We start from the raw sequence: 19,161 nt of genomic DNA on the forward strand, positions 1-19,161 counted from the left end.
GGACGCACTCGGGGAAAAGAATAACCCAAAAAAAAAGACATGCCCCGTGGAAACAACCGGGTCCGATTCGTTCCGCGGGCGTGTGATGGATTGTCCCGATTGAAAACATCGGTAGAGAGGGGTTAGGGTTTGGAGAATCGGACGAAGGCCACACATTCTCTCAAGAACACACAGAGAACCACACGTCTTCCGAATGCATAGCGGGGGGGGAATGTCCCAATTTTATGCGAAGTTCTGGGCGTAAAAGCAGTGAAAGGCGTATCAAGGCCTAATATGTGCATTTAATTGGAGAAGGTGACTCCACATAGTTCATGTTTTTCTAATGCTTTTTTCTTGTACCTTTCTTCTCTTCATTTTAGGAGCTAAATGTAGGAATACGTGCGCAGTGTTATTCCGATGTTTATTAACCCAATGAAAAAAGACTCGATGTGCTGGTGAAAGTGTGTGTTTCCGTTTCAGTGTTATAATAGCCGTGACTCCCACCCCCCCGAATATAAAGAACAAAAACGTGTGGTCAGACATTTCATATTCCGGGGCCCGTGTGCATGTGCAACCGTGCAGCGATAGTGGTGGTTCCCCGCTTTTTTTAAACCGAAACCGTCCTCGCCACACACACGCCACACAGGATGTCGTGCTGTGAGGGCACTCGGTCGCTTCACAAGCGTTACAAAATATCACTAACCGGCGGCTGGTCCGGGAAAGGTTCACGGGCAGCAACGACGGACCTGATGCTACCGGTGGCTACAGACGTGCGACCGTCACCACCAGCAGCACCATCAGCATTATTAGCCGCAGCGTCGAATGATAGTAGCCGTGTGTGCGGTATGGCGATCGCGGACCTTACCACGCGCCACAGTGATAGTAGTAGCAGCACCTGCTGTAGTACCCGCGACAGTGGTTTTAGTATAAGCACTACCAAAAGTGACCCCCGGCTGAGCAGCAGGAGTATAGGCGCTAACAGTAGACGAAGAAGTATTATCACTCCCGCCCGTACTCGCCGAAGGACGACAACGGCACAGGACACGGCCCGAAGAAAGCAAGCCACCACCGTGTCGAGACGGTACGGGCGACTGTTGGTAGTTTTTGTAAGTAGTATACTGCTGGCGGTTCTCGCCGGACCGAGCCGTGTTGGGGCAGTGCTGCTCGACACGGTCGGTGGTGTCGGTGGCCCTGGCGGTGACGCGAAAGCACCGGTGCAAGCGTTCGGCGATGAGCTGGGCGGTGTCAACCTGGAACGGAGCATAGCGGCCGTGTTTAGCCGCGTTGCTTACGGGTCCACCACGACAACGAAGCGTAGCATACCGGATAACGTGTACGTGCCGAGCCTGACGACCGTCTCCACACCGTTGCTGACCACGTTTAGGTGAGTGTTGATTTATGTACTGGGTTTTGGAGGGAGGTTTTGTATATCCTTGCGGAGGTGATTATATGGTGGCCCGGAAGATGAGGTTCTAACCGGAACTAAGCTGCGGTTCAGAAAATTTAGGGTGTAACGTTACAAGAATTGCAGGGTTTTAGGGTTATGGCGATTGACCACCTGAAGATAGTATCCGAGCTAGACTTTTTTGTGCCGCCGGATGAATTTATAGCAGAAGTTAAGTTAACCATACCATTTACTGATGATTTGATGCGACAACGAAGCAGGTCTTCACTTGGTAGGACCGGGGTTCGAATCCTATTCGGACCGTTACCCTATAGTTGAGGACGAATTATAAAACTAAATGTTATTCACAAGTCTAATAAACCATTAGATGGCCGGTGTGACTTAGAATGTTGTTAAGTCCTCAACCCTGTCTACAATTTTCTTTAACTTTGTCTGTTAGAAATTAAAGCTTTGCCATCTCAGATATTCTTGTATCTTCTCAACCTCCCTCCGAGTTTGGATTTAAACCACGCATGACCAGTTGTTCAAATCTATTTGCTTCCATACGGAAAAGAGTTAATTTATGTCTAGACAGGTTAAAGTAATGCAGAACGCAAAAATATCGATGCCCATATATTGATGGGGTATATAAACCCTGCTGGTTTGATGTGGGTTCCTTCGGAGAACCCTGGGAGCAAGAAGGAACGAAACAATAAATCATATTGCCCAACCAACAGCGCACATAAGTATGCAAATGTGGCACCTCCCCCAGAACTGTATTAAAAAGCACCTTCCAGACGAAAACCTCCGTTCGTTTATATTCTGCTATACTGGTTTTGTGTGTAGGAAAAGCAAAAAAAAGGCAACAGTAGTGTAAACTCATCATCCGGAACGAACCAAGTCCCCGGAAGTTCTCCCTCTGTTCGGCTCGTAACATGAAACCTAATTTCCTTTCCCTTACGGTTAACTTTCGACCCAGTCACTCTCATGTGAAATGCGTCAATTAGCTCCCGAAAGTGTCCCGAAAATTCGTTACGTTAATTAAAACTTGCCCGCCTTCTGTTCTGGTTCTCCGCACTTCCTGTGTAGGTACGATAACAAGAATAAGGACACACTCGGTGGACCGGGCGCTGGCGGTGGTCTCGGTGATAAGGACTCGCACTACAACCAGCAGCAGATCAGCGCTAACCACCGGAACTACGAGCTCGATCTTGAGCGGGACCACGTACTGCCAACGTCGGCTCCGAACGCGGAAATTCTCAAGAGCAACAGTAATCCGACCTATCCGAACCCAAACCGCCATCATAACCACGATCGTCACCGGCACTCAAACTCCACGCCATATCCGCACGGTAAGTTGTCTCAAGGGGGACGGGAGAAAGATCACATAAATTGCTCTCAAACTAATTACTAATTCTATTTCATTGGTCTTCTGTTTCTCAGGTCACAACGCGAAAAAGGGCTTTCCAACGAATTCGATGTTCTCGGGCGATATTCCAGCGTACTCACCGCCTTCGCGTACCTTCTTCACGCCTCCACTGCCCCGCAACTACACCAACCCCTTCGCCGACAAGCCTACGCTGCGCGGTACGAACAGTGACAGTACGATCATCAACACCGGCACCTACGCAAATCGACGACCGCTTCCTCCGCCGAGTCTGATGCCCGGGCACGAACGAATCCCAATGCGCCCACCAGATCTAGTGCCGGGTGCACCGGGAACGGGTGGGCTAGGAGTATCACCTAACAACGCGGCAGGTTCTCCGAAGGTGGTCGGAAACCCGGAAGTTAGCGGTGGTATGATACCACCCGGCTCATCCGGCCCCTCTTCATCCCAGTCGATGGAAGCACAGCGAAAGAAAGCCCTCAACACACCGTCGGAGAAGTCGAACAAGCTCGATGCGGCCAAGGGCTACGATGGCAATAGCAAGCTGTTCCTGCTGGATGAGAACGCCAATTCGAGTGCGATACTCCCGAACGGTATGCACTTCCCGTCGATCTCACGCATTCTGTCCGGTTCGAACGGACGTCCGCAGATGATACCGGATGTGTTGTTACGATCGGTCACTTCGGCTCCACGCCCCAACCAACCGGCTTACGAGCTTGGCGGTGGAACTGGTGGTGCGACTTCACTCAGTAACGCTAAGAGTCCGGGTGGTGCGTTTGGAAACAGGCCAGTTGGGTTGGATGGTGAACGGGATCGGGATGGACTAACGAATGGAGGTGGTGATGGTGCTGGTCCAGCAGGAGATGGTGGTGATGGAAGACGTCACTTTGAGGATGACGAAGGGGAGAATGACGAGGAAGAGGAAGATGATGAGGATGATCCGTTTGAGGAGGGCGCAGCACGACAGCAACCTGGCGGTGGTAGCACATCTAATATAGCGACTTCTACCGTCTCGTCGATGCACGTCCAATCGTCCTCTTCATCGCCAATAACGCAACGGATGCCGAATCTTAACCTCAAATCGGTCATGATCAAGAATGCGACGGGTGAGGAAGCTGGTGGACCGGGTTACGGAAACGATCGTACCTTCCCGGGTGAGATAGCGGACTTTAGCACGTGGACGATCGCTTGGAACATTCACGTCTATCTGTCGGCGATCCTCTTTACCATACTGGCCGTGTACTCGATTTTCAAGATCATATTCTACGACAAGCTGACGCACCTGTTCTCGCAGGCGTACTTCATCAGCATCCATCTGATCCTGATCATCATCTGTCTGTTGCGCATATTCTATCTCTGCTACGATGCGTACAACATGCACTTTAGCTTCAATCTGTTTGTATCGGAGCTGTTACTGAATCTGCCACTAACCTTCCTCACGACAACGTTCGCCATCCTTATACTGTTCCTGTTACTTCGCTCGATCAACCACAAAACGAACCGATACAGTTCCATCCTGAGGCCGCTTACCATCATCATCGGTTCGGTGGTGCATGTCACGCTTTGCATCACCCTGCATCTGGTGGAATCGTACGAAACGAAGCAGTTCTATCACAAACAGCATCAGCTTCAGAGTAAACAGCTACAAGCGGTCGGCGGAGGACTGGGTGGCCGTGGTGGTGGTCATACACCGCCAACAAACATCCAGATTCCGCCACGCGTACTTTCGCTCATCTGCCAGATCATTTACATTTTTATCTGTCTCAGTCTCGGCATTCTGTACCTGTACATGTACCGGTTGTTGAAGCGCATCCTGCACAAGAGCCAGAACTACATCCACGGGTATAATAATCTGTCGTACGCAATTCATATCACGATCGCGACGGCGCTGCTGTTCATTCTGCTCGCAGCCCTGCAGATCTACGGTGCCATCAGTATTAGCTCGCAGACACGCGTCAAACTGTCGCCAAGCAGCGGTCTGCCGGGAGATGGTCCCGGTGGACGACCTGGCGGCGGTGGAACACTTTGGGCATCGCACATCGAGATCGATTGGTTCCAGTGGGGCTATCAGTTCAGTATACGGTTTATTGAGATTGTTATCGTGGCACTGCTGTCGTGGGTGACCGGACTGAAGACTGGCACGTCGAAAGTGATCCAACGCGAGAAGGATATGGAGCAACCGAATGCGAGCGGCTTTGCGCTGTTCCCCTGTACGTCCTCCTCGAGCCAGGAGAACTTCGAGACGGACTATCCGGCTGTGTGCAATACGAACCGTAATCTTCATACCTACACGATGCGTACCGGGAAACCGATCTACGATGACAACTTTGCGCTTAACTCACTCAACCTCGAACAAACCAACCAGCAAGACTTGCAGCTTGGTCCGCCGGGTGTTGGTGCTGGCAACGAGTTCCAGCGGTCGCTCGAAACGAACAGTATGCGTTCGTCCTCGCACAACTACAGCAACAACTACAACGGTAGCAACAGCAACAACGAACATGGTCCCGATCCGGGCGATGATTTCCTCAACGAAACTGAACCCATGCCGGATCACTACGAAAACCCTAACTTTGAGCTAAAGCAGCACCATCACCATCAGCACAGTGGTAGTGGTGGAGCGTCCTCGAACCAGTACCACGACATCATGGACAACTGCTACTCGGAACCGATCGGTGCACCGCAGTACGATACGAAATCGTTACGCGGACAACCTGCGGGACATCCGATGGCACCACCGCACCGTAATTACGATTTCCAAAACTTCGAACGACCCAACTTTGATCCGCAGCACATGCAGCCGACACTCCCGCAACCGTCCGCACTGAGTGCCGCCCAGTCAATGGCACGCGGTGAGTTCCGGGCCTCGAAAAATCTGAAAACGCTCAAGAGTGGTCAGCTGCAAAACGATCTTGGTGGTGGTGGTGGTGGTGGTGCAAATACGATGGGTCATCATCACTACAATCACCACGCCAACATGGTCGCACCGGGGGGTCCTGGAGATTCGTTCGATAGGCGGATTGGTGTGCGAAAAAGTGGAACGCTAAACAATATCGGCGCGATGCACTTTAACCCGCACGGAAGTGGTCGTAACAACAACTCCAACTCGTCTGCGTCCTCTTCATCTGCCGCTTCTTCGAATAATCGGGCGATACAGCAGCAACAGCAGCAGCGTCGTGGCCCAATGTCCGGAGCACAAACGCTCAGCTCCACTGCTGCTGCCGCCCACCATCAACAAGCGCCTCCGCCCCATCATCACCCTGCCGGGCATGGTTTCCCGCATCCCGGTAGTTTCAACGATCGGCTACTGAATGGTGGTGCTACAGCGGATTCACTCGAAAGGATCGCTGCCGGTCATGCCGGACCGGAAGGTAACTTTGACGAGGGTGCTACCAATGGGTATTATCACAGCAAGAAGCGATCGCGAGAGTCGTCCAGCTCGAGCTACACTGGAGGAGGAGGTGGCGGTGGTCCTGTACCGTACGCAACCAGTAACGATCATCATCCCCACCCGCACCACCATCCTCACCAGCCGATGGATTCGTCTCCCTCGCCGACGGCTAGCATCGGCGGTAGCGGCAATGGAACGCCAACGGGGGTTGGAGGTATGCCTCCCGGTATTAATGGGACGTCCACCGCAACCGGTGTCCTGCCGGGCAAGATGGAACGCGCCCAGGACAATGGAAGTATGCTGGTGGCCGAGCAAGGTTTCGTGCGATTCCGTGCACTAGAGGAACCGACGTTAGGTTCGCGGACAAACCTGCGCGACAAGGGTGGCAAGATGTTTATCAACTCGTAATTTGAAAAAGAAGATTTCGCCAATTTACGTGTTCGGTGTGTGAGAGGAGAGGAGGTGTGTGTGTGTGATGGGTGTGATAAGAGGAAAACACACACTCGCCTTGTGTGTTTGTGCGCGCTGTGCATGTAAATAATGGGTTTTGAAGAATCGATGGCGGAAAAGGGGGGGCAGGAGGAGGCAAAGCAAAGGACGAGAAGGAACTGATCTCCTTTCATCCACATGTTTGTGTCCTGTGTGAAGAAACGTGTTCGGATGGAAACGTTTCCACTTTCTCGCACTGCTCTTCACATTCTCACACAGCCACATTCTAGTTTCCTTTTGAAGGAAATAATAGTAACGCGTGGAACGTACTGCAGCGGCCCACTTAATCATCCCGCCCGTTCGTTATTACGTTTCCATTTCTGGGACGTGCACGTGCTGGGAATGCGGAAATCGGACTCAAACAAAAATGGCATAGCCCCTCAATTAGAGACTTTGTTTTCCGCCTGTCTGTATGTGAGAGCGAGCGAGTGTGGCTGAGAGTTTCACACAGGATCTACTAAGAAACAAGCACGGCTTAGAAGGGCGAGTGTAAGGGAAGGACTGTTTGTTGCCTACATTTAGGTGCAAATTTAACAATTTAACCCCAGGAACTTGCCCTGCCCCGTACTATGGACATCTTTATAGTTCTGATATTAAGAAGCCAAACACACATACACACGCACACAGACGAAAATAGATAATGTGTTAGAAAGTGACAAGAACGAACTAAAAAAAACAAACACTCACGTAAACTTAATTGTGATGATTTAATCCGTCGTGTATAAGGGGATCGTATAAAAGCATGTGTTTAGAAAATGTTTTCCTCCATTCCCCTACCACCAATGTATGTGTCTGTTTGTGGGTGTGTGTGTTTGTGCCGCATTTGTATGTGTACAGAAAGAAGGAGAGAAGTATGCTGCATTTCTTGCCATAAGTATGTTTTGTTTGTTTGCTTTTGTAAAAGAAAAACGAACAAAACTATGTCCATCCCGACTCAAGCCAACCCTCAACCCCCCAACACACGTTCACCCACCCAACTGTGACGCAAGCTGTCCGCCTAACCTAACCCCGTTCCCGCATGTTCGTGATGATCGTGATGATCGTGATGATTGTGTGTGTTTCGTGGGCGCACGCGGAACAAGGAAACAAGAAACGCTAGTCTGTTTTATATAAATGTAAACTGTACATTTGAACCTGTATCTGTATATACATATATCTATATCTATATATATAATTATAAATGTATATGTGAATATTCGTTTTATTTTTAAAAGCTATTATTATTAATTAAAATTACTATTAATTATTCATAATTAATTCCGCAAACTGCATGCAAGAAGGAAGGAACGGCCGATAATGGTGTAGAGCTAAGAGTAAGAAGGGGGTTTATGTTGTTCTTTTTCACGTTCTCTTCTTTTTTTTAATCTCTTATCACCTAAACAAAACACACCAACACACACCGTGAATGCTCGAGCTCAAACGATGCAGCTAAAATGGTGTTAAGGTGTGATCTGTTGGAAATTCGTTCGTTAATTTTATATGAAGCGGTGATTTAGTAGAAAGCAAACAAAACAAAAAGAAAAACGAACGATAAAACTACACAAACATACACACAAGGAAGGAAGGTGCAGGAAGCAAGCAAGTGATTAAATGGGAAGCATTTAGCAATTTTATTTTATTTTATAATGCGCAACCGACTTAATGGGGTTCGATTGACGAACACAGTTTTGTTGCAGGATATTTTATTCTGTGTTTTTGTTAAAATAAACATACTTTCCTTGTGTGTGTGTGTGTGTGTTCTTGTATAAGTGCGCAACAGTTGAACGTCCCCTCGAACGTTTCGATGCGTGTGATAGCGATGATAGTTTTCAGTCGTTGTGTAGATGTGCTAGAAAGGCACACCCCACTACTACGAAAAAGCTACTTAATGAAAATACAGCAACAACAACAAAAAATCCCTTCGAAAATCGATTTAAAAATAAACTAAAACAGCCACACATATGAAGGGTTTACGTCCGTTTTAGTTGTGTTTAAACTGCAGCTAAAAAATGCTTAGCGAAGTGAGAGTGTGTGAAGGTCTGTGACGGTCCGAACTGATGAAGAAGATGATGATGATGATGATGGAGAAGAAGTATGTAAAAAGTTTATGACATTAGAACAAAACCCGAAACAATGTGGACCCAACACACACACGACACAAATGTTGAACATGGAATGAAATCGTGATTCTTCTTTATTCCGTCTTTCTTTACGCCTTTCATTGCGTTTTTCTTTATCCTGTCGTGAAATCTGTGCACGTTTATCATAGACGTCAGGAAAATAGGGTCAACAACAAAACAAAGGAAATTAGAAAATTAAACTCAAACTCAGAACATAATAATCTCGAGAAATTCTCGAAAGAATCGTAAGAGAAAGAGAACATAAAACAAAACAAAGAAAATGAAAACAGGAAAATGTAAATGACACTAAAACAACTGATTAAAGAACACACACACACATACGCACACATACCCACAGGAAAAGCCATATTGCAAACAGGAAAATACACAACAAAATAAGAGAAAAACAAACACACAATTTCAGCTAGCTGTGAAGAAAAACGAACGGGAGAAAACAAGTAGAAAATGCCGTGAAATAGTTACAGATAAAACGCCTGCCTGGAGTACTATTACAATGAAAACAAAAGCAAAAAAACAAACAATAAAATGCACACGCGCAGTTTAAAAGTGACGACAGCGAAACAAGAGAAACGCAAAGCAAAAGAAAAAGGCTAAAAATTAAACAACAACATACAAGAAAACGAGAGATAAAAACAAACACACATGCAAAACAGAAGAAATATATATAAAACAAGAAACAAGAAAAAGGAAAAAAGGTATATAAATATTAATTAATACTGATTAGAATGCTGCGACAGTGTGTGAAAAGTGTACGCGCGTGTGTGCAGGATCGCATAGTATCGCCAGTAAAGTAAAGTAAAACACACAAATGATATAAAGAAAAATAAGGAAAAACACACACGCGAAAAGAAATAAAAGAAAAGTGAATAAAGCGATGAGCGAAAAAAAAACAAACAAACAAAACACATTTAAATCGAAAACGTGTGCGCACGCGGGGCGCCGCGCTCGTGTAATGGGAGTAATGAAAATTATGAATATTTAAAAGTAATTAAAATTCAGTAAATTAAGAAATTACGTAAAAATAAAGATGCAAAATTCGATAAAAACTGAACAATCCTCTTTTTTGCGTTTTTTTTTAGGTTATGTCTACTGGGAAAAATGGGAGCGAAACAAGGAGAGAGAGCAAAAACTCCGGAAAGAAGAAAGAAAGGTTTTTCCTTTTTTGGTTTTCATTTAAGGAGGTAGTAAATGATTAGAATAACAAAATTTAAAGAAATGCATTTTTCTACCATTCGAAATTGGCCAAGCGATGCATTTCAAATACATAAATACAGGTAAAAGTCGTACGTGTTCGATCACCTCGTCCTTGGAGAGTGAGAAAACAAAGGAAAACAATTAACAAGCAGAACAAAACAGAGAAGATGTAACGAATGTGTGAGAAATGGCAGCAAAGCAGCGATGAAAAGCAGCTCCAGCACGATAATAAGGAGATTTATCTCAAAGATGGAAAAAGAAGGAAAGAAAATAAGTAATTAGTATCCAGTAAGTGTATGTATTATTATCCGTTTTTTGAAAAAGAAAACCCAAATAGTTAAGCAAAACCCTAACCCATTCATTGAACGTCCTTCCTATCGATCGTTTGCTTTTAGCACCACGCAACCCAATTTTCCTTTCATTTTCCTATGTTAAATCCCTCAAATTTTCAATCCTCCAGTTTCCATCGTAAACAGCTTACCACACCGCTGGGCAAGCACTTAGTATAATAATAGTAAAACAAAATAACAAAAAGAAAGGATACATAAATTGTGATGCAAGCAAGTCGAGTCGATCAATGCACAAAAAAAAACCTTTTAGTGAAAAGAAAAACAAGTAAAGGGTAAGAAGAGAAGAGCAAACAGTAACGTAATTAATTAAAAGAAAAAGGTTATAATGAAAGAGGAGAAATAAAAACATGGAAAAACATATTTAAGGAAAAAAAACGAGGGGTAACACTTTTCCCGTAAAATAGGACAAAAAAGCACTCTCACACAGGAAGCCCAAGATAGGAATGTAATTAAATGATCGTACTTTCGGTGAATCGGCCACCGAATCGGTGGTGGGTGTTTGCAGTAAAACAATCTGCACACACACACACACAAACATTATTGACAAACAATTTCCATATGCTCGGTCAACAAAACAAAGTGGAAAATAAAGCTGAAGCAGAAAAGGTGGGAGAAAAAAAATAATGCAGAAAAACGTAACATAGGTCTGTACGTGAAAATGGAAGAAAATAAAGGAAAGAACAAACGAGAAAATATATAAAAAAAGAAAAGAAATTTGTTAATGTTTTTATTTAACTCTTATTTAACATTTAACTGACCTACTACTGGTGTAAGTGTATAAATCAGGAATCGTATTTAATTGATATCACAATTTTATTATTTTTAAATAATTCAACACGTCGCGTACACAACGCCAGGTTTTCAAACTTTTTCCAGGAAATTCGGCAATCCGGTCTCGTGCCGAGCGAGCAGTCTTCGTACCGTCAGAACATCAGCACCGCCAAACAGCTTAGCTCTTTGTAGCATTATTTTAGTAGTTTGTTTATTGCAATCGTTGATCGTTCTTTTCAAGGATAATTTTTCTACTTTTTTACACATTCTTCTTTAAGTGGGTTTTTTTCGTACTTGCTTGTGTCATGCGCTTGTCTTGTCCCCTCGGAGAGGAAAAGAAGGATACAATTCTCCGCACAAACTAACCTTGTCCAGCTCGAAGTGAATAAGCACCTCAAAGTGATATTATGGACGATAATTGTACAGTTTTTCGGTTTGTTTAGATCATAAATAACAGTTCAATTCACAAGCTGAACCTCTGCTCTCTGCAATGGAGTTAGACACCGTCAACAAGGGCCGCTTAAGGGCGAGATGAAGAAGAACACTTGAAGGACTGCAGCATCGTTGCAAGGTCGCTCAGGTAGCGCGCCGAAGTCAAACATCTCGTAATTGAGTTTCGCTCTGTTTCAATTGCAATTGCATTTCATGGGTTTCACTCGGTTTTCCCTATTTTTCTGCTGTCTTTTTCCTCTAGAAGAAGGCTCAACGGTGGTTAGTGTGCTTTTCTGCATCGCATCGCTGATTTGATTTGGTTCCTGCAGTTAGACCAGCTGAAGACAGCAGCCTCGTCAGCAAGAAGAGTCTCGTCTAGTCGCTCTAAATATTCTTTTGCAAATATGTTTTCTAGTGTTATTTCGTTGAATAAAGCCGCAAGCCTCCATTCATCCGCGTCGAACTTTCCCCCGGGGGACAGCAATAAAAACGAAACAGCAGCCTTCAACACCGCCATTTGATTCAATTGGTTTCACCCAGTTAAGCGCCAACGGTGGAATGCTAGTCGCTCGCAAGCGAATGACAGTCGAGCCGACTAGTTGTTTTAAATGCTAGCAAAGGTGGGCTTTTTTGTTTTGTACCGTCGTCGTCCCTTGTCACGGTACATCTGATGCACCTTGCACACACTTCACCGGAGGTGCAGGTGGCTACTATTCCAGCACCGTTTCGGGATGATTTTCGGTTTGCTGTTCGGCAGGCTAATTTATGACGCTGTATGGCCGTATCGTGTTCTTTCCGCTAACCAACCAGCCAACCAAAAAACGCAACACCAACGCAACAGCCGAACATATCCTATGCCGAACGTTCGAAGCACGGTACACCGCACCAAATCGAATTAGTTTACCCACTTCCTTCCTTCCCACCAGCGGTTGCAAATTAGTGCCACCAGCGAAGACTGCAGGAGACCGTACCCGAAAATTCACCTCACCGTTTTGGCCGTCGGACGGGTCCGCGCGAGCATGGGAAATCATTTGACGGTTCATTAGCGCAGGCCAATATTGTGCCTCCCGGGCCGTACTATGCGATTCGATTCAATAATTCCGATGCGAGCGACCCAGGTCGGTTCATCGATGCGAAAGCTAATTAATTTGTGCAGCCGAATGATTCCTGCCGGGCGAGACCGCGTATCGAATGGTCTGGTGTTTTTCCTAAACATAAATGAAATAAAATTGTAACATGAAGAAAGGTTTTTTGCACACAAGAACTAATGATGTACCGGAGTACTGCTGAACTGCTGGGAGAGAACGGTGAAGATGTCGCTGAGCTGGTTGTTCCTGAACTTCCAACAAACCCCTGAGAGCCTGAGATTCGTTTTTTAAACCGTTAAGAAGCATGCTGCAAGGTAGTCTTCATTATTCCCAGTCCCTATGCTTGGTAGAACATTCTTTTCGTTGAATAACTGAGCAAGAGGGGTGGAGGGGGCGGGGGAGGAAGTGAAGTTTGAGGCCACACAAAAGATGCGCTACTTCAAGATGCATCCAACAATATGTCGGACGCCAGGATCGGACTAAAAACCGAGCGAGTTATCGCCGATTTTCCCTAGAAAACCCCTTTTCCGTGGAATAACTGAGCGGGGCATGGAGGGGTCGGGTTGAGGTGTTCAGCAAAAAGTTGCGCGGTCCAATGATGCATCCAACTGCATGCCGGACGCCATGATCGGACCAAAACTGAGCGAGTTATCGCCGATTTTCCACGGGAATGTTTTAGTTTTTCCGCAATAACTGGGCGAATGAGTGGAGGGATCGGGTTGGGGTGTTCTACAAAAAGGTGGACGGCCCAAAGACGCATCCAACGTTATGTCATTCATCCCGATCAGTCCAGGAATGGCCGAGTTATCAATGGTTTTCCACGGGAATTCTGGATTTTTCCTCCATAACTGGGTGAAGGGGTGGAGGAATCGGGTTGAGGTGTTCTGCAAAAATGTGGACGGACCATAGACGCATCGAACGGTATGCCAGACGAAAGGATCGGATCAAAACTGACGGAGTTATCGCCGATTTTCCACGGGAATGCTCTGTTTTTCCTCCATAACAGGGTGAAGGAGTGGAGGGATCGGGTTGAGGTGTTCTGCAAAAAGGTGGACGGGCTAAAGACGCATCCAACGGCAGGTCATTCATCCCGATCAGTCCAGGAATGGCCGAGTTATCAATGGTTTTCCACGGGAATTCTGGGTTTTTCCTCCATAACTGGGCGAAGGAGTGGAGGGATCGGGTTGGGGTGTTCTGCAAAAAGGTGGACGGGCTAAAGACGCATCCAACGGCAGGTCATTTATCCCGATCGGCCCAAGAATGGCTGAGTTATCGCCGATTTTCCACGGAAATGCTGCTGGCGGAATTTTCCGGGAGTTCATGAAAAATCCCCCTAAATTCCCTTTAATATTAAATAATCATGTTGTGGAAGTCTTTTTGAACGATGTTTGAGGAAAGAAATAAAAATTAGAGAAAATTACTAAAAATTGAAGAAAAAGTTTAAATTGTGCCGGAAAATATTTGTCTTATCGGAAAGAAAATATTTTCCAACCCGGTTTTAAAATTTCCATTTGGTACCTCCTCGGAATCATGCTCTCCTGTTACTCCTGGTCGGATTTTGCTGCATCGAAATTGGCCAGATTTCGGCCGAAAATCTGCCACCGGAAGCGACTGGTAGTAACAGGAGAGCATGAATTCGTGGAGGTAGCTCGGGCCGATCGAAAAATCGAATATCCAATCTTAAAATCCAAAGTAAATTTTAAAAGTTGATTTCCAAATTAAAATTTCCGACGCAACTTTAAAATTGACTTTGGATTTTAAGATTGGATTTTCGATTTTTCGGTCGGCCCGAGCTACCTCCACGAATTCATGCTCTCCTGTTACTTCAAGTCGCTCCCGGTGGCAGATTTTCGGCCGAAATCTGGCCAATTTTGATGCGGCAAAATCCGACCAGGAGTAACAGGAGAGCATGATTCCGAGGAGGTACCAAATGGAAATTTTAAAACCGGGTTGGAAAATATTTTCTTTCCGATAAGACAAATATTTTCCGGCACAATTTAAACTTTTTCTTCAATTTTTAGTAATTTTCTCTAATTTTTATTTCTTTCCTCAAACATCGTTCAAAAAGACTTCCACAACATGATTATTTAATATTAAAGGGAATTTAGGGGGATTTTTCATGAACTCCCGGAAAATTCCGCCAGCAGCATTTCCGTGGAAAATCGGCGATAACTCGGCCATTCCTGGTTCGATCGGGGCGTTCTGCGTACCATTGGATGAGTCATTGGACCGCGCAATTTTTTGCAGAACACCTCAACCCGATCCCACCACCCCCTGCCCAGTTATTGCGGAAAAACTGAAACATTCCCGTGGAAAATCGGCGATAACTCGGCCATTCCTGGACCGATCGAGGCGTTCCGCGTACCGTTGGATGAGTCTTCAGACCGCACAACTTTTTGTAGAACACCTCAACCCGATCCCTCCACCCCCCGCCCAGATATGGCGGAAAAACTAAAACATTCCCGTGGAAAATCGGCGATAACTCGGCCATTCCTGGACCGATCGGGGCGTTCTGCGTACCATTGAATGAGTCATTAGACTGCGCAACTTTTTGCAGAACACCTCAACCCGATCCCTCCACCTCCTTGCCCAGTTATTGAGGAAAAACCAAAACATTCCCGTGGAAAATCGGCGATAACTCGGCCATTCCTGGTTCGATCGGGGCGTTCCGCGTACCATTGGATGAGTCATTAGACTGCGCAACTTTTTGCAGAACACCTCAACCCGATCCCTCCACCCCCTTGCCCAGTTATTGCGGAAAAACTGAAACATTCCCGTGGAAAATCGGCGATAACTCGACCATTCCTGGGCCGATCGGGGCATTCCGCGTACCGTTGGATGAGTCATTGGACCGCGCAACTTTTTGCAGAACACTTCAACCCAATCCCACCAACTCCCGCCCAGTTATTGCGGAAAAACTGAAACATTCCCGTGGAAAATCGACGATAGCTCGGCCATTCCTGGTTCGATCGGGGCGTTCCGCGTACCGTTGGATGAGTCATTGGACCGCACAACTTTTTGCAGAACACTTCAACTCGATCCCACCAGCCCCCGCCCAGTTATTGCGGAAAAACTGAAACATTCCCGTGGAAAATCGGCGATAACTCGACCATTCCTGGGCCGATCGGGGCGTTCTGCATACCGTTGAATGCGTCATTGGACCGCGCAATTTTTTGTACAACACCTCAACCTGATCCCTCCACCCCCTTACCCAGTTATTGAGGAAAAACTGAAACATTCCCGTGGAAAATCGGCGATAACTCGGCCATTCCTGGTTCGATCGGGGCGTTCTGCGTACCATTGGATGAGTCATTAGACTGCGCAACTTTTTGCAGAACACTTCAACCCGATCCTTTTAGCCCCTTGCCCAGTTATTGAGGAAAAACTGAAACATTCCCGTGGAAAATCGGCGATAACTCGGTCATTCCTGGTTCGATCGGGGCGTTCCGCGTACCGTTGGATGAGACATTGGACCACGCAACTTTTTGCACAACACCTCAACCCAATCCCACCAACTCCTTGCCCAGTTATTGCGGAAAAACTGAAACATTCCCGTGGAAAATCGGCGATAACTCGATCATTCCTGGGCCGATCGGGGCGTTCCGCGTACCGTTGGATGAGTCATTGGACCGCGCAACTTTTTGCAGAACACTTCAACCCAATCCCACCAACCCCCGCCCAGTTATTGCGGAAAACCCAAAACATTCCCGTGGAAAATCGGCGATAACTCGACCATTCCTGGGCCGATCGGGGCGTTCCGCGTACTGTTGGATGAGTCCTTGAACCGCACAACTTTTTTCAGAACACTTCAACCCAATCCCACCAACCCCCGCCCAGTTATTGCGGAAAACCCAAAACATTCCCGTGGAAAATCGGCGATAACTCGATCATTCCTGGGCCGATCGGGGCGTTCCGCGTACCGTTGGATGAGTCATTGGACCGCGCAACTTTTTGCAGAACACTTCAACCCAATCCCACCAACCCCCGCCCAGTTATTGCGGAAAACCCAAAACATTCCCGTGGAAAATCGGCGATAACTCGACCATTCCTGGGCCGATCGGGGCGTTCCGCGTACTGTTGGATGAGTCCTTGAACCGCACAACTTTTTTCAGAACACTTCAACCCAATCCCACCAACCCCCGCCCAGTTATTGCGGAAAAACTGAAACATTCCCGTGGAAAATCGACGATAACGCAGCCATTCCTGGGCCGATCGGAGCGTTCCGCGTACCGTTGGACGAGTCTTTGGACCGCGAAACTTTTTGCAGAACACTTCAACCCGATCCCACCAGCCCCCGCCCAGATATGGTGGAAAAACTAAAACATTCACGTGGAAAATCGGCGATAACTCGCTCATATTTGGCTCGATTGAGGCGTTCTAGCAATAGATGTGATTCAATAATACAATTACACCAACACCCCGTTTTGTTCCCTCTTCTCCCAACCATAAATCAAATATCTCAACCCCATTGGTGAGTCAGCAAATACCCTAGTGACTCAAGTGACGCGAGAGCTGTTCCCTCACTTCAGTACCGCAAAAGCTTTCATCTTATTGTACAGCAGAGAAACGAACCTGCGTAAAACTAATTCCTTTCATGCTTTCTTTCGGCCATAACTTCCGGCCAAGGCGCCGGAGAAGCAGAATGCAGAAAACGGATTCATGTGCCGAGAAGCGGTATCGATTGTGGTTCTAGAAAACTTTGGGCTTTGTCATCGCGTCATCTTGGCGAGTTCTTAACTCGCCCACCGGGTGGTCACAGAAACGGACCCGAGAAGCAGATTGTTCTCGGTAATACCCTTTCTTGCGGGGAAAATGAACTCGAAAATTCATCACACCAACCAAAGCCATCCTCGTCCTGTGTAATCGTCTCATTTATAGCTGTGCATGACGGCCGAGTCAAGTCAACCAAGAACCTTTCCCTGCTGGAGAGGTATAATCGTAGGAATCGTTTCTTTCCAGTCCATTAAAAAATTACCACTTATTAGCCGCATTGCATTTTTTTTTTGGTCAAGAACAAGGCATGGCGCTTTACCCAGCCCTTTTCAATTTGTTGGAACCATTATCTCTCACACTCTCGCTCTCTATCTCTCTATCCCTCTCTCTCTCTCTCTCTCTGGACACTTTTCTTTGTGTCTTCAAGCGTGTGTATGCTTGGCTCCCTTTTTAAAAATCAAGGCCACCCCAGTATCGATGTCTCTCGGGAACGGGTTTAGTGTGTGTGAGTGTTGTCCTTGGAAATTGAACAAGACCCTTTTGGGCAGAGATTCCATACACTTGTCTGCCATATGGCTCTTATTGTTGATTAATGACAGACTGGTCAGTCCCGGAATAGGTTATCGGTTATCGGTGGTTAAAGCGTTGCCCTTTTTAAAGTGCGATTTAAAGTCCACGTTCACATGAGATCTTTGTTGAGGTGTAAACCTTCCTGAACGATAAACTTTTTAAAGTTCTTATCCTCAAAATCCTCCTTGTTCCTTCCATTTTGGACACACAACTTTCTTCCGCATCGCTAACTCCCGAGCCGTTTTTATGCCGGGAAAAAAAACTAACTTAACATTGGCACTACTGCTGCTACTTTGGAAACTTCGAACACCATCTACCATCTTCCACTGCTGCTAACGAGCCAATTTATCTTATCAGCCAGCAGCCTGAGCCACAGTACTACCCCAAGTACTGACCTCAATGTAAATGGCCACTGATAAAGTGAGCGGTTGCGGTCGTCGGCAGTGCCGCTTCTGCCAGCTGAAGAAGTCACCCACCAAGTCAAGCTTGGCAGCTGAAAATGAGTGATCAATCAACCACAATCAGACCTCTTCCGGGCAAAACGGCCCGCCACCGGAATGGCCATTCCTTTTTGCCGCGTGTTGTCTGTGCGTTCAAAGGCATCGTCTGCCGGCTTCATACCCGCCGGCCGGGGAGCAATGTTGCCAAAGCATAATGAGCCGAAGCATTTTAAATTGATTACAGTGTGCCACATGGTGAATACGACGGTTTCGCGAGCTTTAATGTGACAGGACTTTGATGCGTCTGTTGGGTAATGGTAACCACCTCATGCTGGACAGGGGGATTGTGGACACATTGTCGCCAATTATCGTGCTTTAGTCATTCTTTTGCAAACAGTTTTGCCACTAGATACGATAAAATAAACATACACGAATACGAATTGATAAATGAAACTGAAAAACTCTACTTCAATAAAATTAAACCAACACGTACGAATTCAAATCAATTACGGAGGAATTTATTTCACCGTTTAAATCGCATTTGTTTATAGCAAACTAACACTTGCTATAATAATTCATTCTTATTGCTATAAAATAGCTTTTCCATCGAAGCACCAAAGCTCGAAAAAGAGCTCAAGTACCAAGAAAAGCATTTTGAACATTCGAGCAGCTTCAATGACGAAAGTGCTCGATCTGCTCGAAAGCTATCCGTTTTTGAATTAGTACGGTTAAATTCACTCTTTTTAAATGATAAAATTGTGATAGTTTAAAAAAACTAATTAAAAAAAATGTTTCCATCGACCATCATAATTGTTTTAGACAAATTTATTCAATCTCCCGCATCCGTGCCATGTAC

The 19,161-nt window shown here is 46.2% G+C and overlaps 2 protein-coding genes across 4 annotated transcripts in view; one reads left to right on the plus strand and one right to left on the minus strand.

Annotated features, from left to right (window-relative positions):
* Positions 1 to 19,161, minus strand: part of LOC126568525 (ADP-ribosylation factor-like protein 5B) — a 241,679-nt gene that overhangs the window by 134,067 nt on the left and 88,451 nt on the right. Inside the window, exon 1 of one of the 3 annotated variants that reach the window (XM_050225020.1) lies at positions 7,678 to 7,682. The exons of 1 other annotated variant lie outside the window; for it this stretch is intronic. The gene's annotated coding sequence lies outside the window, so the exon portion shown is untranslated. Of the gene's footprint in view, positions 1 to 7,429; positions 7,436 to 7,677; positions 7,683 to 19,161 lie in introns of those variants that run through there. One more of the 3 variants, XM_050225018.1, reaches the window with a different exon arrangement.
* On the plus strand, positions 598 to 6,546 carry LOC126567757 (uncharacterized). The gene is made up of 3 exons (XM_050224038.1): positions 598 to 1,363; positions 2,453 to 2,715; positions 2,807 to 6,546. The coding sequence occupies exons 1-3, from the start codon at positions 627 to 629 to the stop codon at positions 6,544 to 6,546; spliced, it is 4,740 nt and encodes a 1,579-aa protein (XP_050079995.1). The 5' UTR covers positions 598 to 626.

This window comes from Anopheles maculipalpis, chromosome 2RL, assembly GCF_943734695.1.
Source record: "Anopheles maculipalpis chromosome 2RL, idAnoMacuDA_375_x, whole genome shotgun sequence".
In the NCBI taxonomy this organism is placed as follows: Eukaryota; Metazoa; Arthropoda; class Insecta; order Diptera; family Culicidae; genus Anopheles; species Anopheles maculipalpis.

Coding starts and splice junctions, on each gene's coding strand:
- LOC126567757 (XM_050224038.1), top strand. CDS start 627: ATGTCGTGCTGTGAGGGCACTCGGTCGCTTCACAAGCGTTACAAAATA. Junction 1,364..2,452: donor CCGTTGCTGACCACGTTTAG/GTGAGTGTTGAT, acceptor CTTCCTGTGTAG/GTACGATAACAAGAATAAGG. Junction 2,716..2,806: donor CTCCACGCCATATCCGCACG/GTAAGTTGTCTC, acceptor TCTGTTTCTCAG/GTCACAACGCGAAAAAGGGC.